The sequence below is a fragment of the Microtus pennsylvanicus genome, chromosome 4 (genome assembly GCF_037038515.1).
Source record: "Microtus pennsylvanicus isolate mMicPen1 chromosome 4, mMicPen1.hap1, whole genome shotgun sequence".
Taxonomy (NCBI): Eukaryota; Metazoa; Chordata; class Mammalia; order Rodentia; family Cricetidae; genus Microtus; species Microtus pennsylvanicus.
This window is the reverse complement of record NC_134582.1, coordinates 138,437,125-138,463,009: the sequence shown is the minus strand read 5'-3', so window position 1 is coordinate 138,463,009 and position 25,885 is coordinate 138,437,125. Positions and strand designations below refer to the sequence as shown.

At 42.1% G+C, this 25,885-nt stretch overlaps 1 protein-coding gene across 2 annotated transcripts in view; it reads left to right on the top strand.

The window, feature by feature from the left end:
- Enkur (enkurin, TRPC channel interacting protein) overlaps nt 1-11,411 on the top strand; it is a 35,740-nt gene extending 24,329 nt beyond the window's left edge. For both annotated transcript variants that reach the window (XM_075971108.1, XM_075971110.1), the window contains exon 5: nt 11,023-11,411. In XM_075971108.1, the coding sequence (XP_075827223.1) occupies nt 11,023-11,196 (174 nt within the window). In that variant the 3' untranslated portion in view covers nt 11,197-11,411. The remainder of the gene's footprint in view (nt 1-11,022) is intronic.
- Nucleotides 11,412-25,885: the final 14,474 nt, after the last annotated feature.

Below are 25,885 nucleotides of genomic sequence, written 5' to 3'. Positions count from 1 at the left end.
CATTTATGTTTCTGATCCATCCAAAAGGGGTGAGGTGGGATCTCAAAGAAGTTTTAATTTGAATTTCCTTGGTGGCTAAGGATATTTTAAAGATATTTATTGGCTAGCGTTTGTATTTCTCCTTTGAGAACTATTTGTTCAGTTTCTTAGCCAAAGTACTGGTTGATTTGTGATTGGTTTTGTTCCCCATTCTGAAGACAATCTCTTCACTCTGATGATTGTTTCCTTTGCCATGAAGAAACTTTTCATACATTTTAAATTTATCTTGCATGTATGGGTGTTTTACCTGCAGTGTGTGTGTGTGTGTGTGTGTGTGTGTGTGTGTGTACGCGTGCGCGCGCATGCGCGCGCGCAGCTCATAGATGTCTGGTGCCCACCATAACCAGTCAAGTTGTTGAATCCCCTGGAACTGGAGTTAGATGGTTATGAAATACCATGTGGGGGTTATAAATCAAACTGTGGTCTTCTAGAAGAGTACTCGCTCCAGACCCTGAAGAAGCCCTTTAATTTTGTGTTATATTGTTTGTCAATATGGGGAGTGATTTCCTGTGCTTTAGAGAAAGCCCTTGACTATACTGGTGATTTCAAGTATTTCACCTGTATGTTTCTGCAGTCATTTCAAAGCTTCAGATCTTACATTAAGATCTCTTTGGCCCACTTTGGAATTGGTTGTAGCTTTGTGTGAACAGTTTCGTTCTTCTACACAAGCAAATTTTATTTTCTCAGTATTATATTTTAAAGAAACTGTCTCTTTTTAATGTATATTTTAGACACCTTAATCAAGAATTAGGTGGTTATATCTCTGGGTTTATTTGTAGATACTCTATCCTATCCCATCAGTGTGCATATCTATTTCCGTGCCGGTATCATGCTGGTTTTGTTACTATAGCTCTGTAACATAATCTGAGATCAGGTATTGAGATTCCTCCAACATTGCTCTTTCTGATAAGGATGATTTTGACTATTCAAGGCCCTTGAAAATTGAAAACTGACACTTCTATGTTCAGAGGTGGAGGCAGGCTCAGTTAAACTAGTGGACTCCCATTTCTCCCCAGCTTTATACTGATGCTAAATCTCTATTGAAAAACTACAGATATTCACCAGGTCTGTCTTCACTTTGGCAGGTTTCCTTTCCTTACCAGCAATCTTTGCTGACCACAGGTAGCTTTTCATCCTGTGGGCTTGGCAGGTCTCACCCTCCAGATACACCATGGATTGTATCCCTAGGATAGCTACTGCTCTAGCCAGAGATGACTCTAGAATGTGGGCCATCTTCTATCTGCCTTGGGAGTGTGAGAAGGAGCTGCAGCACTGAGCTCTGATCAAGCAGAAACAGTCTTCATCCTAGCAAGAACTCTAGAGAACTTCTGTCATGTCGGAGAGAGATGCAGGTGTATCGACCATTCCTGGAATGTCAGGTTTCTGGGCTCTCTGGGCGTGAAGGTCAGAATTCATGCTCCAGAGGTTGTTCACACTAAGAGCAATCTGACCTCAGGACTATGCTGTGTCGATGAGATCTGTTCCTGGTCCCCAGGGTCAGATTATCCGTCCCCATGCACTTCCTTGCCCAGCTTTCTGTCACCTACAGCCTGGACTTGTCAGTATTCAGCCTGCTGCTTCCCACTTCTGTCTCGAGTCTTCCCACACCCTGGGGCTGTGGCAGGCCAAGCTGAAGCCTCAAGGAAGCTTGGTTTTTAATAGATTATTGCTCAAGATGCTAACTGGCTTCCTGAGTCACCCTGCGTGACACTGTGGGATTTCTCACTGTCTCACCAAAATCCTCAGCTGGAATTGCAGCTTGTGAACGCTGCTTTGGGCTTGTCCCAGTGGTGGGACTGCCTGTCTCCTGTGTGGCTCACCTTCAGAAATGACCCAACTTGGCTTTCTCCTTATTCTTGAGGCAATTGTCATTTTCTCTGCCCCTTTGGGACATCCTTTTACTTGTTTTGTGAATTTACAAAGCTCTTTTTGTCTCTAAAATGGAGCCTATGTTTTCTTAGTGTGGGTGAGTATGCACTTGTATGTATGTGTGTGTGTGTGTGTGTGTATGAGAGCATGTGCGTGTGTATGCATGTGTGTTCATGTATGTATAGGTGTGGAGATCAGAGGTCAATGTGGGGTGACTTCTTTCACGGTCTACCATATTCTTTGAGAAAGGGTCTCTCACTGAACCTAAAGTTTCCCAATCCAGCTAGGCTGGATGAGCCACAAGCTCCTGGCCTCTTCTTGTCATGTGTGTAAATAAAATTATCTATGATCTTACAACGACAAAGAAGTTGCACTAGTTTATAAACCTCACTGGATGAATTCCATCCGTAGCTTAAGAGCATGTTGTCAGTGGGGCCCCTGGTGCACTGTGATGAGAAATGGAACTAGGCAGAGATGGAAATGGCATTTATAGCTCCTAAGAGGTCCTTAATTTGAATCTGTTGATTTTAGAGCCCATAAAACATGAACCATGTTATTGAATTAGCATGTGTTCTATGTTTAATGATATTCCAGCCATGTCTAGAATACATTAACAGGAAGGATGGACCCCCTGACTATGTGGAATTTAATATATATATATATAATATATATAAAGAAATATATAAAAGGTCATTGTAAAATTGAATTTTTTTGTACCGGCACAGAATAAAGGCAATGCAGATATCAAAGAATATTTACCAGTTTATTGTTAAACTTACTGAACCAAAGTTCCAGCGTAGCACAGGTAGCGAGGAACAAAAAGGGCCGAGCCGCCTCTCCGCGCACTCTTTATTGGCAGGGATTTGCCTGAGGCAAACCCCGCCCTCTAAAGGGAGCTGATTTAACCCCTTTATCTCCCCCTTTTGTCTAAATAAGACACAACTAAACCAAATATAACTATAACAATAATAACAAATGATAAATATAACAAACAATATTGAGAGCAAAAGTTTTGCTAAAGAGTAACTACAATTAAATAATCTTCAACTCCATCAAAGATCTGAGAAGGGAGTAAATATTACTTAACAAAAAAGAGATATCCAAAATGTGCAACAAATGACAGAGACAACTGACTACCTGGGCAATCACCCAAAATCTCGTTTGCAATGTTGAGTCAACCAACTTTGGCTAAGGCCTAACATAACTGACATACCATTCTCAAATGCAAGGAACTTTCTTAGGATTATCCTACCCTGTCTTGGCAAGATAAGACAATCCTGTTTATATCTTAGTCAGTAGTTGAGGTATGGGTTTTTCTTAACCCAAAGGCCAGTTCTGCCAGGAAGACAAGCTCCCAGTGGAGTGTCTTTGGTGCTCAACGTTCTCTCGGGAGTAGAGTGGTGTTTCCAGGAGTAAATTGTGTCTCAATGGCACATAATTTTAGGTTAGATTAAAGGCCATTTTCTACAGCTCTTCAAAGAGGCTGAAGATTATACTATCTATACTGAAAATAATCTCTATGTATCTAAAAAACCTGATTAACCTAAAAATAATATGACAAACATGTAATTCTCAATACCTATCTAATTTGAAAACTAAGGGAATATACAATTGTGCAATGTATGAAGACAATGATCTTCACTTGTAAACAATGTCATTACTTATCAAATGTAAACAATGTTATTACATAAATAGGACCAGAGGTAGAAATGTACATTGTGATATGATAGATGTATCCATATAATATAAGCATACTCTTATACCAAAATAGAGGTAGGAAGACTCACATTCAATATTCAATATATCAATATACAAGAAACAGTACCAACATAATTTTCTAAAAACAGTAAGTCACAAATACCAATCATCCCATCAACCCAGTTAATCCCCCTCTTTTTTTTTATATATATATATATATATCCCTAATTCCATACAATATCTCCCCATCCCCTCACCCCTAAACCAACCACTAAAAGATGTCCCTAACCCTGTGGGCAAACTCTGTTGGGAGAGGGGACGTCGTCCTCTTAGATTGCTTCTAGCTGACATGGGGGCGACGTTCTTCTTAGGGGCCCCTGTGAAAGCAAACGATGGTAAAATTCCCAAATTAACCTTTGACTTAAGAAGACTATAACTAGTCTCTGTGTGTTTCGAGAAGGTCCGGCCAGAGTGTTGTCAAAAATGTGCATCATATGAAATTGTCTCTTGCAATTGGTACCAAAAAACAGATCCAAAATTAGTGCTTAAAAAAAAAAAATCATGACGTCATAAAAACCAGATTGAGTTGATGTTGTGGGGCCCCATCTTCATCCTGGAAACTTCAAAAATTACTGTAGGAAAATATGTTGCTTGTTATGGGAAATTTAAACATTAACAACAAGGACTTATACTGACATATAAAGAAAGACACAGATGTGAGGGAAGGCAAAGAAAGTTTATCAAGTATAAAATTATTCTTATTCTGTCCCATTTCATGGCTCCTGACCTGAGACAGAAACTTTGAAATATCTCTTATCAACAGGCTTGGAATTGAAGAAGGACTGAGCCATAGTCCAACTCCAAAACCAGCTCTACACATTTATAAAGAAGTGTTCAATAAAACATATAAATATACATAAATATATATAAAACCAATACTTACTATACGTATAGAATTTTATTGTTGATGTTTAATGGGTCGTATCTATTTTCCATCCATCAGTAATTAAATATTCAGGGTCCCTCAAATTCTTTGGAGATGAATATTTTCCTGCGGAGATAAGAAAAGAACCCTGCCCCCATCCTATTAGTAATCCTTACCATCTGTATGTCGGTCATCCTTGTGAATGAATTGTTATTTATCTTTTCCAAGTGACTTCTCTTCCTCAAACCGAACCTTTATTAATTTTGACGGTATCCATAATTTTTCCTCACCTGTGGAGATAAGAGCAAAACCCCTTCCCCAACGCAGCACATCTCCTGGCTTCCATTGTGAGGTTAGTACATCCTTGAAATAAACTGGTTGATTTAGTTCAGCAGACTTTTCCATTATCCAATGTCTTTCTGCAGCCGTCGTTCCCTTCTCGTTAGCGTTGAGAAAATTCAAGGTTAACAAAGCATTATGTAACCTATTTCTAGGGGTGTTTTCCACCCCTTTCTGTTTGTTCAACATATCCTTTATAGTTCGATTTGATCTTTCTATGACTGCTTGACCTGTAGGATTGTATGGTATACCTGTAACATGCTTGATATTGTAATGATCAAAAAACTGTTTCATCTTCCTAGAGACATAAGCAGGACCATTATCTGTCTTTATTTGTGTAGGTATACCCATGATAGCCATGACTTCTAATAAATGAGTGATTACTGAATCAGCTTTTTCTGAACTTAAAGCAGTTGCCCACTGAAAGCCTGAATAAGTGTCGATGGTGTGATGAACATACTTCAATTTGCCAAATTCTGGAAAGTGGAACACATCCATCTGCCAGATTTCATTTCTATGAGTGCCCTTTGGATTAACTCCTGCTGGCAGTGGCGTTTGGTTATAGAAAGAGCAGGTAGGGCATTTCTTCACAATCTCCTTAGCCTGTTGCCATGTAATAGAAAACTCTTTCTTCAAACCTTTGCTATTAACATGATGTTTTTTATGAAATTCAGAGGCTTGAAGCACACTACCAATCAATAATTGATCAATTTCTGCATTACCTTGTGCTAGAGGACCTGGCAGACCCGTATGGGATCGGATGTGTGTTATGTACATAGGGCAAAGCCTGTTCCTGATCAAATCTTGAACCTGGATAAACAATGAGGTTAGTTCTGTATCATCAGGTATAAATTCAGCAGTTTCAATATGTAAAATAACTCTTTCTGCATATTGTGAATCAGTAACTATATTAATAGGTTCTTTAAAATCTCTTAGTACCATAAGAATGGCATATAATTCTGCCTTCTGGACAGAATCATAAGGACTTTGTTCCACCTTACCCAAGTCTTCTGATTTGTAACCTGCCTTCCCTGATTTATTGGCATCAGTATAGAATGTACGGGCTCCAGTTATTGGAGCATCACGGACTATTCGAGGAAGGATCCAAGAAGTTCTCTTTATGAAGTTGAGCCGCTTGCTTTTTGGATAGTTGTTATTAATGTCTCCCAAAAAATTAGCACAAGCTCTTTGCCATGGTTCATTATCTTCCCATAATTTCTTTAGTTCATCAGCAGTGAAAGGCACTATAATTTCTGCTGGGTCTATGCCTGCTAGTTGACGAAGTCTCAGCTTGCCTTTTATAATTAACTCAGAGACTTTTTCCACATAAGTTTTCAGTTTCTTACTTGGTTTATGTGGTAAAAAGATCCATTCCAAGATAATATCATCTCTCTGCATTAAAATTCCTGTAGGAGAAATTTTCGATGGTAATATGACGAGAATACAATCGAGCTCTGGATTCACTCTGTCCACATGTGCCTGTTGTAATTTCTCCTCAATCATTGTCAGTTCCTTTTCTGCTTCAGCTGTTAATTCTCTGGGACTGTTTAAATCTTTATCACCATCCAAGGTCTTGTTCAAATGAATTATTAGATCAGGTGTTATCCCAATAGTTGGTCGTAAACTGGAAATGTCTCCTAACAGTCTTTGAAAGTCATTAAGAGTCCGTAAGCGATCCCTCCGAATTTGTGCCTTCTGTGTCTTAATTTTTTGCAAACCTATTCTATAACCTAAATAATTAACAGAATCTCCCTTCTGAATCTTTTCAGGAGCAATTTGCAATCCCCATTTAGGTAACAGTATCTGTATTTCTTCAAACAGCCTGTTCAAGGTATCTATGTTTGAATCAGATAACAATATGTCGTCCATGTAATGGTATACAATAGATTTGGGAAATTTCTTGCGTATTATTTGCAATGGTTGGTTCACAAAATATTGGCACAGGGAGGGGCTATTTAACATACCCTGGGGGAGGACGGTCCAGTGGTACCTCCTCGAAGGTTGAGAATTGTTATAAGTAGGCACTGTGAAGGCAAATTTTTCTCTATCTTCTTTTTGCAAAGGTATAGTGAAAAAACAATCCTTCAAATCAATAACTATGAGAGGCCATCCTTTTGGTAATAAAGAGGGCAACGGAATTCCAGATTGCAGAGGGCCCATAGGTTGAATAACCTTGTTGATGGCCCTGAGATCTGTCACCATTCTCCATTTACCTGATTTTTTCTTAACCACAAATACAGGAGAATTCCAAGGGCTGGTAGATTCTTCTATATGTCCAGCATCTAGTTGCTCTTGTACCAGCTGTTCTAAAGCCTGTAGCTTTTCCTCAGCTAAAGGCCATTGCTTTGTCCATATTGGTTTCTCAGTCAACCATTTTAGAGGCAAGGCTGTTGGTATTTCTGAAGGGACATCAATTGCTTGTTCCTGCACAGCCCTAATGGCCGGTTTTGTCCTTTTGTAATAACTTTTAATATTCCTTTCAGAAATATGGGCTCTAGAAGTAGCAGGAATGTTAATTTGAGTATTCCATTGTTGTAATAGGTCACGACCCCATAAATTCATTGCAATATTGGCTACATAAGGCCTTAATTTTCCTATTTGTCCCTCAGGCCCTATACATTCAACCCATCTCGTGCTCTGCCTTACTCGAGATAGGGTTCCAATTCCCAGGAGCTGAACATTTACATTCTGAAGAGGCCAATATGGATGCCAAGATTCTGGGGTAATGATACTTACATCAGCACCTGTGTCCAGTAGGCCAGTAATAAAAATGCCATTTACACACACTCTCAGCTTAGGTCTTTGATCATTTATAGAAGTTTGCCAAAACACACGTAACTCATCTTTCTGATTACTATTGCTTGTAACAGTAGGCATGTGGCTTTCTAATTGTCCTGACGAGGCATGTTCTCTGCAGAAACTGGGAATGTCTGAACCATGTTTGCCATGGGGGCCTGAGAGGCCCCCCCTCTCACGTTTCCCGTCTGTATCAGGTTGCCTTGTCTATCTCTTGTAGACCTGCATTCATTCGTCCAATGTCTGCCCTTCCCACATCTTCTACATAAACCTGAAGGCTGATTCCTTCTATTCCTGTTATTTCTAGAAGACGCATTATTATTATTTCTGAAAACCCGTTGTTTACAATTCCTTTTCATATGACCCATTTTGCCACAATTAAAACATTTGGTATTCTGGTGTCTCCTTTTACCATTGGAAATTGCTTCTTCTACCCATGCTTCAGTGCCATAGTCAAATGTGTCAACATCTAGTGTATGCAAGACCCATTCTTCCAAGGACGCTGATCTGAACATTAAAGGCCTCAAGATCCTTTTGCATTCCACATTAGCATTTTCATAGGCCAAAGACTCAATTATTATACGTCTTGCTTCTGGGTCAGGTATCCCCATTTGTACAGCTTTAGTTAATCTTTGTAAAAAGTCACTGAAGGGTTCTCTCTGACCCTGTTTAACTGTGACAAATGATTCCATTCTCTGTCCTGGGTCTTGTACTCTGTCCCAAGCCCTTAAGGCTGCTGTAGTACACATAGAAAGTATGTTTTCATCCAAATTAGCTTGTTCCTGAGGGTCTGAAAAGAGCCCTTCACCTAGAATTTTATCTAGGGAAACGTCAATTCCCTTCGCCTTTTCCTGCTGTTCTAAAAGTCTAGCCTCTTGCCTGAATAAGCATTTCCATTTTAAGTGCGGTCCACTCTCAAGGACCGCGGAGCTCAGCTGGAGCCAGTCCAAGGGGGTTGCTTTGCTTGTTGTGGCCCAAGATTTTAGCATCTCTTTAACAAAAGGGGAGTGCATCCCAAAAGACATGATGGCCTGTTTAATTTCTTTGAGATCATTCATACGGACAGGCTCCCATGTATCTTCCTTGATGACCCTAGGGTTTCTGGAACCAACCACCTTTTCTGTTGTTATTACAGGAAAGGCATGTAGAGCTGTAGGTAGAGCTTTGTGAAAATTGTCCCGGAGGGATTTATCCACAGATGTAGTTAAAATTTGCCTTTCTACCCTTTGCTCTTCTTCTTCAGAATTTAGAAATTCCTCAATCTTTTCAATTCTATTCACCATTGCTTTTTGTAATGTCTGAATCTCCTGCCCAGAATTATGTTCTAAAGCCTTCATTGAGGATTCTAGAGTATGAAATTTGTCCAGTAGAGATAACTTGTCATCTTTGGACATAATTTTTATGGCATAAACCGTGCCTTCTTGTATTGACAATCTTTCCGCCAATCTGTCATACGCTTTAGACAAAATTCGATTGTCACATTCAGCAGTTTTGATTCTCTCAGTTAACGTTTCAGTTCCTACAGAAAGGGACTGCTGAAACTTACGATCTAATTCAGCTGTTCCTTCTTCCATAGTAATGAATTTCTCCTTAACATCAGAAAGGGACTGCTGAAACTTACGATCCAATTCAGCTGTTCCTTCTTCCATAGTAATGAATTTCTCCTTAACATCAACCTGTACTTTTTTTAGATTTTGCTCAGTTAACCGAGTCATGTTAAACAAAGATTTGTTTTCTTCCTGGAGAACTTCAAACTGATTCTTGAGAAGATTGTTGTCATTCTCAATAGTTTTTAAACGTTCAACCTCTGCCTTAAGAGATTTGATCATTTTCCTATTATCAAACCAAATAGTGCTAAGGAAAATTAAGAATCCCAGGAATATCCATATATGTGGTGTGGTAGACACCTCTTGTAAGATCTCCCAAATGGTGCATTCAAAAGAACTATTGAAATAGGCTGAGGTCACGTTGTCAGACATTATTTAGAAAAGAAAAAGTTCTCTTACCTGTAATAACTGGTTCCTGCCAGTGGTGGCGAAAGAGCCCAGTTGAATCCACGTGTCCTAAATCTGAAATAAAAGGACTCAAAAACAAAATTGAAACAGACACCAAGCTGATAAGTATTTTTTGCCGGGGCTCTCAGGCCGCTGTCACGTGACCTGAGCGCTGGCGGTGGGGGTGGGAGGGGGAGCAGACACAGGCAGTGCGCGCGCCGGCGGGCGGTTGCGCACGGGAAATCTGGCCGCTCAGAATCTCAGCCGTTTCAGCGTGCGCCCAGAGAGACCGCTGCAGCGGCTCGGGGTGCAAGAGACTCCAATTCGGGGCCGGTTCTCGGCAAAGCCCCACGGGGGAGGCGCCAGATGTACCGGCACAGAATAAAGGCAATGCAGATATCAAAGAATATTTACCAGTTTATTGTTAAACTTACTGAACCAAAGTTCCAGCGTAGCACAGGTAGCGAGGAACAAAAAGGGCCGAGCCGCCTCTCCGCGCACTCTTTATTGGCAGGGATTTGCCTGAGGCAAACCCCGCCCTCTAAAGGGAGCTGATTTAACCCCTTTATTTTTTTCCTTACAATAACATTTTGTCAAATAAAATATGATATGCCAGTCAAACACCCAGGCTTCTGGTGTGGCTTCTGCGTTGAAGAATACAGATAAAACAGAAAATTCTGGGCAGGGAGGTGAAATTAGGGAGTGGGGGTTATACGATCGATAAAGTGCATTCTTTGTGAACACGGGGACCTGAGCTTGAGTTCCAGAGCCCGTATCAGAATGCCAGGCATGGTGACATGGGCTGTGAGCCAGCAGTGGTCGGGAAGAAGCAGGTGGATTCCAGGGTCTAAACAATGAGTCCCAGGCCCATGAGAGACCCTGCCTGAAAAAAGTACAAAAGTGGTCCTAACATGAGATTGTTTCCAGCCTCACTGACTTGTACACACATGGCCATGCACACTCATATATACACATGTGTACACAAATATATAAACATGCATTAGGAAGTAAAGCTTTTCAAATAAATTTTTGAAAAATATTTTCCAAAACCAGCTTTGACTATCAATTTTCAGATAGTTGGTTTTGACCAAAACATTTGCCATGAGCTTGGTTCCACTCTGCACTTACATATGAGATGCTAAAAACAAGTGATGGCCACAGTGACAGTGAAGCAAGTAAATACTCCCAGCAGGGATGGAGCAGACCACAGAGGGCAGGGCGTGGCTTCTGTGCGTGTCTTCTGCTACTGTGGCCAAGTCCTGGGCCAACATGTTACCTACTCACTCTTGGTTACAGGCACAGTTTCTCAACACTTCCTTTTGCGGTGTCCGTATTATTTCAAGGCTTCTCTACCATTTGCAGGGGCTGAAGAAGAACTGGGAAGAGGTGCACAAAGAGTTCCAGTCCCTCTCGGTCTTCATAGATTCCATCCCGAAGAAGATTCGCAAGCAGAAGCTGGAAGAAAAGATGAAGCAGCTGGAGCATGACATCAGCATCATCGAGAAGCACAAGATCATCTACATTGCCAACAGGTGAGGGGCATCACGGGCCAGGAACAGAAGAAGGAGGCGAGGACCATGGACAATGTCATAATAAACCCATGCTTTCAAAGAGGGCCATGAAGAGAATAGGAAGTTTTCACTAAAACTGTAGGCAATGTTGAAAGAATAGCTGAATTATTCACTGTCCTAGAGAAATTTTTCTCCTCCAATGTCACGGTTCTACTTATAAACAAAGCATTAAAGTTGGAAGCCGCAGTCTCGGTCTGCATTCTGTGATGTAAGTCCCGTCACTCTGTCCTTGTTTCACACGAACATTAATTTTGGACCTTGAGAAATAAAAACACTTAGCATTTAGGGTTTTTTTCTTTCCCCCTCTTCACTGGGTGATACCAAGAACACAGTTCAGAAAACCACACATGACTACCAGAGATTGGAGCACGTGACTTCCTGTTCCTCTGAAGTGTTGTCTGTATGCTGCTTCCAAACTTCAGAGGTTTGAAACATATAATCTCAGGGGTCCCTTGTTACTTGTAATTATTCGTAACTCAATATTTTCAGTATCCACAGCACTATGCATGGTTGGAGGAGGAGGCTGCTTGTTTGTCCTGGCCGCCCAGAACCAAAATAACCACACAGAAACTACATTAATTAAAACACTGGTTGGCCCATTAGCTCTAGCTTCTTATTGACTAGCTCTTGCATCTTAATTTAACCCATTTCCATTAATCTGTATATCACCACGAGGTCGTGGCCTACCAGCAAATTTTCAGCACCTCTACCTCCGGCTGCAGATCCATGGCATCTCCCTGACTCCACCCTTCTTTCTCCCAGCATTCAGTCCAGTCCTCCCCGCCTACCTAAGTTCTGCCCTAGCAACAGGCCAAGGCAGTTTCTTTATTCATTAATGGTAATCACAGCACACAGAGGGGACTCCCATATCAATGCATGATAAAAAGGTGTGTCTAAAGGAAGAAAAATTACGAGGATAATAGATGAAAGGCTCCAGCGAGAATGTCCCCGTCTGGTGGACTCACTTTAAGGCTAAGCATGTAACTCAGTAGCAGGGAGCTAAAGGAGCATGGGGTGGGAGCAGGTGGAACAGAGGGGAGGGAGGTGAGGACGACGTGTGCATTCCCAGCACACCACAAACAGGGAACAAAAAAGAACAAGAACAGAACAAAATAATGAAAACAGGCTAATGTTCTAATTTTAGACTGTGATGTCCCCCCCCCCCCCGAATCCCATGATTTGCAACCAGTACTTTACAGTTGGGGTCTGCTTTTGTTGGGTTCCCTGTAAGTATACATTTACTGAGTCCCGAAGTCACATTTTGAAAGATCACATGACTTATTAAGCAACAGATTTATGTATCCAAAGGAGTCTTCAACTCAAAATGAGAACCAAATCTATACATATCTAAGAAAGAAATTACCTTTCTCATGAAATTCACTTATTTGTTATGCATTTATTGGCTTTTTCAAGACAGGGCATCTCTGTGTAGCCCTGGCTGTTCTGGAACTTGCTCTATAGATCAGGCTTGCCTCAAACTCCCTATGAAATTTTAAATTAGGAAACTTGGCTAGGCGTCAGCACTGCAAACTATAAGAACAATATAATTTATGCTATTTATACTGTTTTTTTAACCTATGGGTAACACAGAAAAAAAATGTAACAGTCCTTTTGAAACATTTTACACAGAGAGAATTTGAGAAGTCCATTTAAAAGCTTATATACTTAGAGGAGAATGTTATATGTCATTGTGTTTGAAAATTCATCCTAAGATTTATTTATGAACTTCTTAACTCCTTTATTAACCAAGGGCAAATATAAAATAATGGACAGTACATGATAAACACAAAAGCTGTTACCTGGGAAATTCTCACTGTGCAGCTTAGAGCTGCAACACTAAACCCCAGAGGAACAAAATAGCTGTTTCCACGGTCGCACGGGATCTTTTTGCAGAAGTCTTTTTCACCATCAAAGTCCTCCCTGCCATGACTCTCAACCTCATTTGGCTCCAGTGCAATTGCTCCCAATTCACACCCAATCCTGGTCACCCTAACAGCCAGAGGAGAGACAGACACCTGCTTCAGACAGTTGTCCATGAGTAGTCAATTCTCACCTTTAACTGTGAGTGAAGAGACCCAGAGACTGTGACCACTGAGGAGCAGACACCTGGTTAAATGTTCACAGCATTATTTCAGCGGATGTGACTTACCTGTGATTCTGGTCTAAGACGATTGAGAAGAACCAAGAAATGCCACCAGTTTCATTCCACTGTAATGGGCAGTCCTTGTGGTTTGAATAAGAATGGCCCCATAGGCGCACATATTTGAATGCTTTGTCATCAGAGTGGTGCTACTTGGCAGGGATTAGGAGGTGTAGCCTTGTTGGAGGAAGTGTATCACTGGGGGTGGGCTTTGGGGTTTCAAAAGCTCAAGCCAGGCCCAGTGTCTCTCTTCCTGCTGCTTGTGGACCCAAACCTAAATGTAAAATTCTCTGCTATTCTCTTGCACCATGTCTACTTGCGTACTTCTGTCTTATTAGGGTTTCTATTGCTACAAAGAAACACCATTGCCACAGAAACTCTTACAAAGGAAAGCATTTAATTGAGGGGCAGTTAAAGGTTTAGTCACACAGTTTAGAGATTTAGTCCATTATTGTCATGGCGGGAAGCATGACGGCATGCAGGTGGACATGGTGTTGGAGAGGTAACTGAGAAAGCTACATCTGGATCCACAGGCAGCAGGAAGAGACAGTGAGCCACGAGGCCTGGCTTGAACTTCTGAAGCCTCAAAGTCCACCCCCCAGGGACACACTTTCTCAGACTAGGTCACACCTCCAATAATGCCACTCCCTATGAGTCTATGGGCACCATTTTCATTCAGACCACTGCAGGTGTCAAGCTCCCCTGTCATGATAACAATGAATTACACCTCTAAACTCTGAGCAAACCCCAGTTAAATGCTTTCTTTTATACAAATTGCAATGCTCATGGTTGTCTCTTCACAGCAATAGAACAGTAACTAAGTCCTCTCAGAGGTGTGATCCCCTCTGCAGAAAATGACACTTTCCCTTCTCACTGCCTCTAAGTCTGGCAGATTCTTATAGTATGTTAAGGCATTACTCCTCCTGCATTCTAAGTATTGAATATTTGCCCATTTCCCATGGAACTGGAACCATCTGCAGGGGGAGAGACTGTGTCTTTTTTGATGTAGGTGGGTCATCTGTCTATGTGTTACTTTCATTGGTTAATAAAGAAACTGCCTTGGCCTTTTAATAGGGCAGAAAATTAGATGGGCAGAGTAAGCAGAACAGAATGCTGGGAAAAAGACAAATGAGGCAGACACCATGCCTCTCCTCTCTGAAATGGTCGCCTGTTAGACTCATCCCGGTAAGCCACAATCAAGTGGTGATACAGATTATTAGAAATGGGTTGAATCAATATATAAGAGCTAGCCAATAAGAGGTTAAAACTAATGGGCCAGGCAGTGTTATTATTTCTGGGGCTAAGCTAACCATGTAGGAACCCGGCGGGATGAAAAGCAGGCCTGCTTGCCTCGTCACTACATCTTTTTACCAGCATTGTTTTAGAATCTGAAGATAGTTACAAACAGAAGGCTCTCAGAATTCCTTATTGAAGGGCAGAGATGGCTCAGTCTAAAGGTGCATGCAGCCAAGTGTGATGATTTGAGCAATTCCCAGGACCCACAGGATAGAAGGGAAGAACTAACTCCTTTGGTTGTCCTCTGATCTCCATATACACCATGGCACATGCATGTGTGGGTATACAAACACACACGCTAAATAAATGTAATAAATTCTCTACTGATTAAATTCATGAATAATATCACAGCATGTATTTTAGTGACCAATTGGCTTTATTCCTATGGCCTGAAACAGACTTTGAGACCAAAACTTGGGCTTTTGTTTGTTTGTTTAGCTGGCTGGTTGGGTTTTGTTTGTTTGTTTTGATACTAAGTAAACTAGTTGATACCCAAGCAGTCCTTTAATGTGGTGCTGAAGAGTCCAGGCCCTGGAGCCAAGCAGACTCTGGTCTACAACTAAGTTCATCCCCTCCCCTGACTGTGCTCTGAAACCCTTCAAAGTCACAATTCCCTTCTCTGTCAAATGGAACCAATAACACAGAACTCAGCTTTACAGAGCAATGGCTAGCAGGAGGAAACAAAACGTGGTTGCACAACTCCTGTCCTATGGAAAGACAGGGACTTGCCACTGTGATTTCTTAGAACCATTTGTCGATTCTGTGTTACTTCTGTCCAGTTGGTGCTGAGGCCATTCACATGATGTCAGCAGAACTTTCCAGGACAGGAAGAAGTGGTTGCAGTAAGAGACGTGCTTGGAGAGTTAGAAGTGCTAAGATTACCCACCCTGGTTAATCTCCCAAGTGGCACAAGTAGACAATAATGACTCTTTAATAACTGGCTAATATTTGGCAAAACTTTCTAAGTTACTCAGTGTGGGCATTCCAAAATAAAATATAAGCTCAAGTCAGTAATGGTGCCAAATAGACACCAGGTTGGAAAGTCTTCAGGGATGTCTACAGTAAGGCCCATCCCACAGGCAGACAGGATGACTCAGTGGTCAAAGTCACCTCCTAGAAGGCTAATGACCTGAGATCAGTTCCTGGGACCCACATGGTAGAGGGGGAGAACTAGCTGCAGAAGGTTATCCTCTGTCTTCTACATGTGTGTCCTGGCATATGTGTTTACATGCACGCGCGCGCACACACACCAAATGTAACTGTCTACAAAGCACCTTCTTGATTGATGTTAGTGAATTCAAGCAATTCCAGGCTTGATCTCAAGTCTGGGGACACCAAGAATACTCTCAGGACTCCATTTTGCACGTGAACTGAAATCTATTTAAACAGAATTGTTACCTAAACATCAGTCTTTAATAAATATCTCACTGGGTGGTGGAGGTGCAGGCCTTTAATCCCAGCACTCAGAAGGCAGAAGGAGGCAGATTTCTGTGAGTTCAAGGCCAGCCTGGTCTACAGAGTGAGTTCAGAGACAGTCAGTCAGGACTGTTATATAGAGAAACCCTGTTTCAAAAAAAAAAAAAAACCAAACAAATAAATAAATAAAAATCTCCCATATCTCCCATCTAAACAAGTTCAGTTGGTACATGAAAAAGTCATAACCCAAAGGTTATTTGCGACAGGGTAAAAAAAATTTGAATGGATTTATTTCATCACCACCCCTTAGCTACCATGGCACAATCCTTGCCATTCTGAAACAGTTACATGCCAGGAACCATCCTATTTATTGGGCTTATACAGATTTTTTTAAAAGCAATGTTCAAAGGATATAAATAAACAGTAACCACACAGCCATTTATACTTAGAAACTTGGTGTTTTGAAAAAGAAAAAAATAGGATGTTATGCAAGAGAACATTAAGAAGGTCTTAGATTAGATTTTGTAGTATTCATCATTTCAGTTAGATTACAGAATTAGCAAAAGTTGGGGGGTGATGAAGAAGCAAAGGTTGCAAGAAGAAAGAATTGTGAGCAGAGAAGATAAGATGCATGACAGAAGCAGGCTGCCCCTTCAGCTGGGTGGGGCTCAGGGCGAACATGCCACCTGAAGAGGAAACAGGACCAGAGAGTTCTGTAGGCGCAATGCAATCTACTTGCAGTCACTTGCTATGTTGACAGACTGGAAGATTAGGTGAGTTGGGCTAACCTCCAGATGGAGATGACAGTGACATAGGTCTCAGTAACAAAGATACAGAGTAGCTGACAGCTTCCAGATACATTTATGAGCTAAAAATATAACTTGGTGATGACTTGAAAGGGAAAGAAAGAGCAAGGTCTCAAGAGTAATAAATTCTGCTCTGAGAAAAAAGTAACTGACCGGGGTAACATCTGCTGATTGAGAAAAGCTAGAAGTAGAGATTGGAGAAAGACATGGAGGAGAGACAGAGGATGCTATGTTAGACATCTGGACAATTTCGTGACATCTACTTGAAGATTTAGACTGGCGGATTAGGGGCAGACTCACATCCACACATGAGGGAAGAGGGCGTGAACATGAGTCAGGAAAGAGATCTGGGCAGAGCTATAAGCCCAGGAATACATCAGCAGGCAAGAGACAGGGACAGTACTGATGACAGGCCACTAATGAACCCCAAGCAGCTCTCCATGAGGTCAGATGGGTTCACAAGAAGTTAGAATACAAGTGAGGGGCTGGAGATAAGGCTCAGAGGTTAAGAGCACTGACTGCTCTTCCAGAGGACCAAGTTCAATTCCCAACACCCACATGGTGGCTCACAACCATCTGTAACTCCAGTGCAGGGAATCAGATGCCCTCTGCTGGCTGCTTTGGGCGCGAGGCACATGCATGGTGCTCAGCAGATTTGCAGGAAAAACCCATACACATAAAATAATAACTAAATAATATTTTTAATTAAAAAAGTGTTGATGGCGACAGCAAGAATGGCTCAGTGGGTAAAATACTTGCCCTGAAATCCAGACAACCTGAGTTCATCACTGGGATCCACATAACAAATGGAGAAAACTAATTCCCTAAAGGTGTCTTCTGATCTGTGTAAGTGTGTGTGTGTGTGTGTGTGTGTGTGTGCGCGCGCACACACACACATACACACACAACAATTTAAAACTTAGTCACTGAATGAGATCAAAGGTGGTAGTTTTTAAAATTTTTCTTCCACACACTAAACACCTGATGAACAAGAAATTAACAACATGTAAACATGTAACTAAAGCATGTTATTTCACTTAGTATAGCATAGTATATTACTTTTGATATGCAAATACTGCCTGTTTATTTTTTAGAATAAAATATGTATTTTTTATTCTGAAGTAGTCATCCTGCACAAGAAATGAAATTGTGCCAGGCAGTGGTGGCACACACTTTTAACACCAGCCCTTGGGAGGCAGAGGCAAACAGATCTCTGAGTTTGGGGCCAGCCTGGTCTACAGAGTGATTCCCCAATAGCCATGTCTACACAAGAAACACAATCTTGAAAAAAAAGAAAAAGAAAGAAAAGAAAGAAAAAAGAAGAAAGAAAGAAAGAAAGAAAGAAAGAAAGAAAGGAACAAAAAATGAAGGAATGAAGGGAGGGAAAGGAGGGAGGGATGGAGGGAGGGAGAGCAGGAAGAAAGGAACAAAGAAACAGAGAGAGAGAGACTGTTCAGGTGTAGGTGTGGTAATGACTGAGAATGGTCTCAAGAGGCTTATATGTTTGAATCCCCAGTTGGTGGAACTGTTTGAGAAAGGTTAGAAGGTGTGGCTTTGTTGAAGGAGGTGTAACTCTTGGGGTGGGCTTTGAGGTTTCAAAGAGTTGCAGTATTCCCAAGTGTGATGTTTTCTGATCTTGACTGCATATGAAGATGCGAGCTCTCAGCTGTTCTTTCTGCCTTGCCTTTGCTCCATGATCATGGACTCTAACCCTCTGAAACTGTAAGTCCAATTAAATGCTTTCTTTTGTAAGTTGCTTTGGTTATGGTGCTTTGTCACAACATTAGGAATGTAATGAATATAGTAGGCAAAATGTATGTTTTTAAAAGTGCTCGGGGTTGGTGAGATGGAAGGAGAGACTCAACTCCTGCAAGTTATCCTTGACTTCCACATTTTCTCTCTCCTTCTCTCTCTCCCTCTCTCTCTCTCTCCCTCTCTCCCTTTCTCTCTCTCACCCTCCCTCCCTCTTTCCTTCCCCCCTCTCATTCACATACACACATACATATACTCTCTCACACACACATACTCACACATACAAAAAAAACACATGAATAAATAAAACTGTTAAGTGATGTGACATTATTACTCTCTCACACACATACTCACACATACAAAAAATCACATGAATAAATAAAACTGTTAAGTGATGTGACATTATTACTCAAGTGAGTGTGGTCTATGATGGAAGAACATTAAATTCACCTAAATGACACTGCTGACATAGTAATCATCAGGACAGCTCTTATAATAAAAAGTCACCACCCCTAAAACTCTGCTCTCAAGTCCGCCTTTTCTGAGACATCCAGAGTTCTCATCTTGCAACAGCAAACACATACGTATGCACACATGGACACACAAATAATTACAGCACACCATCTACATCCCTCTAATTTTGTTTGAATTCTCTCATCTGAGTATCACCCAGGCCTGACCCTGCATAGCTTCTGAGATCAGCTAAGGTCAGGCATGTGCAGGGTGGAATGATAGAGTCCTTGAACTCTAATGATGGTGTGGCATTTGCCTTTGTTGTTGTTATTGTTGTTAGTAATATTGTGCAGTTCACGTCCTATCAAGACACACTGTCCTCACTCCTTTTGTGGATGCATGCTATTGAGTTTGGTAGGGTAAAATATACTTAATCAGAGTCTTTGTGGCAGCTGCTTTTATTCTGTCAGTCTTTGCTATTAAAATCAGTGCTACTGGGAGTTAATGTGCAAGGACATCATTTTATACACGTGGCTGTATTTATAGCCTATTATTCCTGGGAGAGAAAAAATTGAACCAAAAAGCATGCACTTATAATTTTATTAGGTGGTATAGTTTTTCTGTGTATATGTCATTAGGTGGTATAAATACAAATGGTCTAAAATTTACAACCTATCTAACAATGAACAGGGAGTGTCTGCCTTCCTCAGGCTCCTACAGCAATGAAATCCCCCTTCCCAGAAGCAGCCACTGTAACCAACTTCTGATATATGTTTCCAAATAATATATGTATGTGGATATTTAAATACAAATATATATGTGTGTATTTCTATAGAAGTATTCTTATGCTAAAGGTATTGTCAGCTCAATAATTTATTCATATATCAGCTATCCTGAGTATTAGACATTTACACTATGGTTCATAAACTTTATGAATATATATATATATATATATATATATATATATATATATGTAGAGAGAGAGAGAGAGAGAGAGAGAGAGAGAGAGAGAAAGAGAGAGAGAGAGAGGTGAAGTCTCTCATTAGGAAAGAATGGTTTCATTATATTTCACTGTGTTACTGTGTTGATGGCTTCACTCCGGACAGAAGAGAAGCTATGAACCTGAAAACCTTCACTGTACTGGTCATACTCTGTTGACTGTTCCTGTTTATATCTGAGACCTTTCTGCATCCTGTTGAGGGCATCGACATGCCAACTGCTTTCTATGTATTTCTCTTTCACAATTGTTTTTCCCAGTATTAGGAGGCAACTCATTCTTTTTTTTTAAATTTCAGCCCATCTGCAGAGAAAACACAACACAATCTCATCTGTTCATTTTTGCCCTTCCATGCAAACAGTGCGCTCCTTGTTTGAGTCCTCCTCTTTCACATTATTTTGCTAAAAATAACAAGGAGCATCTGACCTGCTACAAAGTTCTGAGTATTTACAACCATTTCCCTTGGAAGAGTAGATGGCACTTGGGTGCTGTTCTGTGGCAGTTTTGCCATGGAATAACAACGGTCAATGGCTTTCCTGTCTGCCCTCGGGTCTTTCCCGTGTACCACCGTATCCAATGCCTACTGAGAAATGCACTCTTCTGAAATACAGCAATCCCATCAGCTGTTGATTTCAGTAGGGTTCTCTTCCAAAGACATGATGTGTCATGTGACCTGAAGTGCTCAAGGCCTCCTACCAACACTAAGCTGATGATCTCATTCAAAGTTCCTTCTAAGCAAGTCAAACAAACAAACAATGGGGAACAGAGGCCCCACAGCATTTCTCCCCATTTCCTTGATTTTCTGAGGCCAGCAATGAGGACAAATCTCATCTTGTGCAGTTCTCACCCATGAGTTGTGCTGTTTTGGACTATGGAAGGTTTCTTTTATCTTATTGGCTTTGATAAGACTGTCCTTTTTTTTTTCCTGGATAAGACGGATGGCTCCACACAGCCAGCAGGCTTGAGGCCCAGAGCTCCCTGGAGGCCAGATGTGGTTTAATCTGGACAAATGCTTTGAAACAAATTCCTGGCTTTCCTTCAGGATTACTGAGCTAACAGGCAGCTGCCACCCACATAGAAGGATGATGTCCGGTGCTGGCTAACATGGGAGCCCTGAGGATGTAGAAGGTATAAACCATGAGCCTGGGGAGCTGGCCCTCACATGACAACATCCTCAGAATTTGGATGCCCACTTCACTGGACCATTGCACTTCTGTTGTTCCTCTGTAGTTCACTGAGAGATTTTTCAAGATTCCTTTGACACACCCTTGAGCATATTAAAATACAGTATAAGCCCTAAAAGAGTCTTTTTCCTACAGGCAGATTTTATGACTTAAGAACTGCAGAAGAAAATGTGCCAAAATTCTTAGTCTTCAAATTTTCTACTTACTTCAGCATAAGCCAAATAAGCTAGTAGTGATTGGCTATTATATTTTTTAAAATTTAAAAACTTTTTTTTAAAGTTCTGAAAAAATTAAGAATGTGACCCAAGGTTTTTGTTTATTTGTTTGAACTTAATCTTAATTGTAGAAGACGCTTTGTGTAGGCCTATCATGGTCCCAGCATCATCGCAGGGGTTTGAGCTGTACCTGCTACTGAGTCTTCATTTGGCCTCTTCCTTCCTCTTTCTGTTCTGCCTTCTGTTCTCTTCCTTCTTTTGCTTCTTACCTAAGTGTTTTTATGGCTTAACATGAAGGCATTTTTATGTAAGGAGCTTGCACTGTAATGAGTCAGACAACCCCCATAATACACACATCAAGGCTAATTTCCCTAAAAACAAATTTGAACTATTGTTAATGTGCTACCAGTTTTATTCTAAAGCTCACACCATAATTGAAGCATTCTGGTTCTCTCATTCCTTTCCTAGAAAATAAGTTTTAAAGGTAGTGTATTTACTAATACGCGGAGGTGGTCTTAGAGAGTTTGGGTTCCACAGGCCCCTGTATTCAGCTTGTTTTCCTACCATGGACCCTAAATGCTTCTCCTTTGTCTGTTAGTCTTCTTTGCATGTCTGTACACCATTAAGTCTGAGGTGTTATTGTAGTAAGAAGCGCAGCTATTTCATGTACCACAAAGGAAGAATGTTCTAGCAAAACGTCACAGTGTTTTCTTGGCTCTTTGAGTTCCGACTTTGTATTTGTTTGCAAATGCTCTATTCAGCTAAGATGACTTGTCTTCCCGTGATAGTGTGTGGGTCTAGAAGGTGAAGGCTAAGTCTTTATGTCAACAACGGGTATGTCTCTATCATCCTGATGCTCAGACCATCAATCTCAACATCTCAGCACATGTTTTGTGCCACCCAGCATGTTGGTGGCACACTTGCCACCTGAAAGACTCCAGCATCGTTTCTGTGATTCCATCTGAAGCTGCTCCACTCCCTTGGCAGTTAGACGATCCTGGGAGCTCCTCCCTCAACAACCACGGGTTTCAGTTAGCATCAGACTTTTCACTAGGAAGTTTTCATCTCGAGAAAGAATAGTACAGCCTTTTGTATAGCATTTTAAATGTAAATCAAATCCAGTGTACACAGAGCCAGTCGCTGACAAAGCAGTCAAATAAACAATGACCAAGTTTACGCATGTGCAGCTAACACCACATACATCATAGCTGCCATCTTTCTGGGACTATGACACATGATCCAATTTAAACTGGCCTTACTTCATGCACTCAAGCAAGAGATACGTGAACTTTTCTATTTATTTACTTACACACTTCTTAGCTTTTTCATTGATTTATTTAGAAAATAACAAAGATGGAGTCCAAGACATTGGACATTCTATCATTAAGATACAAGCCCAGGGTCCACCCCTTGCATGTTTGATATGTTTCATTTTGAGACAGAACTTACTAGGTTGCCCCAGGTTTTTGGTTTTTTGTTTGTTTGTTTGTTTTTTTAACTTGTAACCTTATAACCCTCTCAGTAGCCAGGATTCTATGCCTGTGCCACTAGGCTCTGCTAAGACTGTACATCTTAAGAGAAATGGAAACTTGGCTCAAAGCTAAGCATGGTGGGGCACTTCTATAATCTCAGGATTCAAGAGGCTGATGCAGGAGGATCACTACAAATTTCAGGCCAGGCTACATCATGAGACCCTGTCTCAAAAACACAAAAGCACCTTGCTCAAAGCCAGCTCCCCCGAGCCTTCCAAAGTGAAAGTCCTTTGGACGGGTGCCGTGTTCGCAGACCTGCCCACCCGACCATGCGATACCCGTGCTCTCACTCCAAGAGCAAAGCCTATGAGCCGGGTAGAGGAGCCCTTGGACACTGCCGAGCAGAGGGCTGAGAACAGATGAAAGGTTCTGCAGACGTCCCGAGGCGTCTTCAGTGCTGGCCTAGAGAAACTCTAGTTTGAATTTCGCCTGTGCAAACTTAGTGAAGGGAAGCCCCTCCCCTTCTCTCCACAGATAAGGCCTGCTTATTTGAGAAAGTGATCAAATACACAACCAGATGAATCTGACTCCCAACCAGTGTGTGATTCGTATAGCTTAGATATTTGTGTGGAAATTCACTACAATGATTAGTCTTCCATTCAGTGGGGGAACGTTTTGTTTCTATGGTGACTATCCTAGACTCGTGTGTATGTACATACTTACTATACTTCTGAAGTATGCAGCCTGTCCCTATGGGAGTAGACATCATCTTGAAAGGACTTTTTGCGTTTCAATAAGCATTGGTTTTTTTTTTAAATCCTTTTTTACCTGATTTCAGAATAAAATAAAACTTTGTAAGAATTGCTAAGGAAGAGCTTCAGGAAATGAGAACCATGAGTCACTCTGCCTTTTGCAGCTGTCATGGGAGAGGAGCTGCTCGGTCCCCAAGCGGTTTCTGGGAACACATGCCCAGGCTCTGCACAGCTTTATTTCTCCCAGTCTCTGGATTTTCCGAGCATCATCACTCTTGCTGTGTTTGGGATGTTGCTATGCAAAACGCTGTAAAAGAGTAGGGGTTTTTTTTCTTTTTTTTTCTGAGGCAATCAAGAGTTGAGCAGATGCAAGTTTCAGACGATACAAACATTTCTTAGAACAGTTTTAGAGTTCCTTGGGGAACTGTATAAGAACGCCCATGATAAGAAAGGACAAAGGCCTGGGTTGTCATTCCACATGACAGACTCAGATGCCAGCAGCTGTGCAGCTGCGGACAGCGCTTCAGCAGCAGTTTCAAAACCTGCTCTCATTTGGATTTTGCGAAGGCCTTCCCAATATCTGTTTTCAAACTCTTAGTCTCCGCGACTATTCCCTGTACAAATCACAGCACAATCTTACTAAGGCAACAAAATAATAAACTAAAACTGCAACTTGTGGCACTTATTTTAAATAAGTGCCTTCATTTTTCACTTTATCTTGCTTTTACGTATGAATTTTTCTCTCAACTTGATTTATAGAGATGAATGGATGTTGGAGTTCTCTCACAGATTCATTCAAGAGGAACTGTGAAATGTGCTCATTATATCCTCAGCAAAGGTGGCTAACAGACTCTAAAATCCTGACTCTTCACAACCACAAAGATGTGAGCCTACTTGAGGTCTGGAGTGGGACTGGAGTGAGACTGGAGTGAGACTGGAGTGAGGACTGGAGTGAGGACTGGAGTGAGGACTGGAGTGGGGACTGGAGTGAGGACAGGAGTGAGACTGGAGTGGGGACTGGAGAGAGACTGGAGTGAGACTGGAGTGAGACTGGAATGGGGACTGGAGTGAGGACGGGAGTGGGGACTGGAGTGAGGACTGGAGTGAGACTGGAGTGAGACTGGAGTGAGACTGGAGTAGGACTGGAGTGGGGACTGGAGTGAGACTGGAGTGAGACTGGAGTGAGACTGGAGTGAGACTGGAGTGGGGACTGGAGTGGGGACTGGAGTGAGACTGGAGTGAGACTGGAGTGAGACTGGAGTGAGACTGGAGTGGGGACTGGAGTGGGGACTGGAGTGGGGACTGGAGTGAGGACTGGAGTGAGACTGGAGTGAGACTGGAGTGAGACTGGAGTGAGACTGGAGTGGGGACTGGAGTGGGGACAGGAGTGGGGACGGGAGTGAGACTGGAGTGAGGACTGGAGTGGGGAATGGAGTGGGACTGGAGTGAGACTGGAGTGAGACTGGAATGGGGACTGGAGTGAGACTGGAGTGAGACTGGAGTGGGGACTGGAGTGGGGACTGGAGTGAGACTGGAGTGAGGACTGGAGTGAGGACTGGAGTGAACCTGGAGTGGGGACTGGAGTGAGACTGGAGTGAGACTGGAGTGAGACTGGAGTGGGGACTGGAGTGAGACTGGAGTGAGACTAGAGTGAGACTGGAATGGGGACTGGAGTGAGACTGGAGTGGGGACTGGAGTGAGACTGGAGTGGGGACTGGAGTGAGACTGGAGTGAGACTGGAGTGAGACTGGAGTGAGACTGGAATGGGGACTGGAGTGAGACTGGAGTGGGGACTGGAGTGAGACTGGAGTGAGACTGGAGTGGGGACTGGAGTGAGACTGGAGTGGGGACTGGAGTGAGACTGGAGTGGGGACTGGAGTGAGACTGGAGTGAGACTGGAGTGAGACTGGAGTGAGACTGGAATGGGGACTGGAGTGAGACTGGAGTGGGGACTGGAGTGAGACTGGAGTGGGGACTGGAGTGAGACTGGAGTGAGACTGGAGTGAGACTGGAGTGGGGACTGGAGTGAGACTGGAGTGAGACTGGAGTGGGGACTGGAGTGAGACTGGAGTGGGGACTGGAGTGAGACTGGAGTGGGGACTGGAGTGAGACTGGAGTGGGGACTGGAGTGGGGACTGGAGTGAGACTGGAGTGGGGACTGGAGTGAGGAC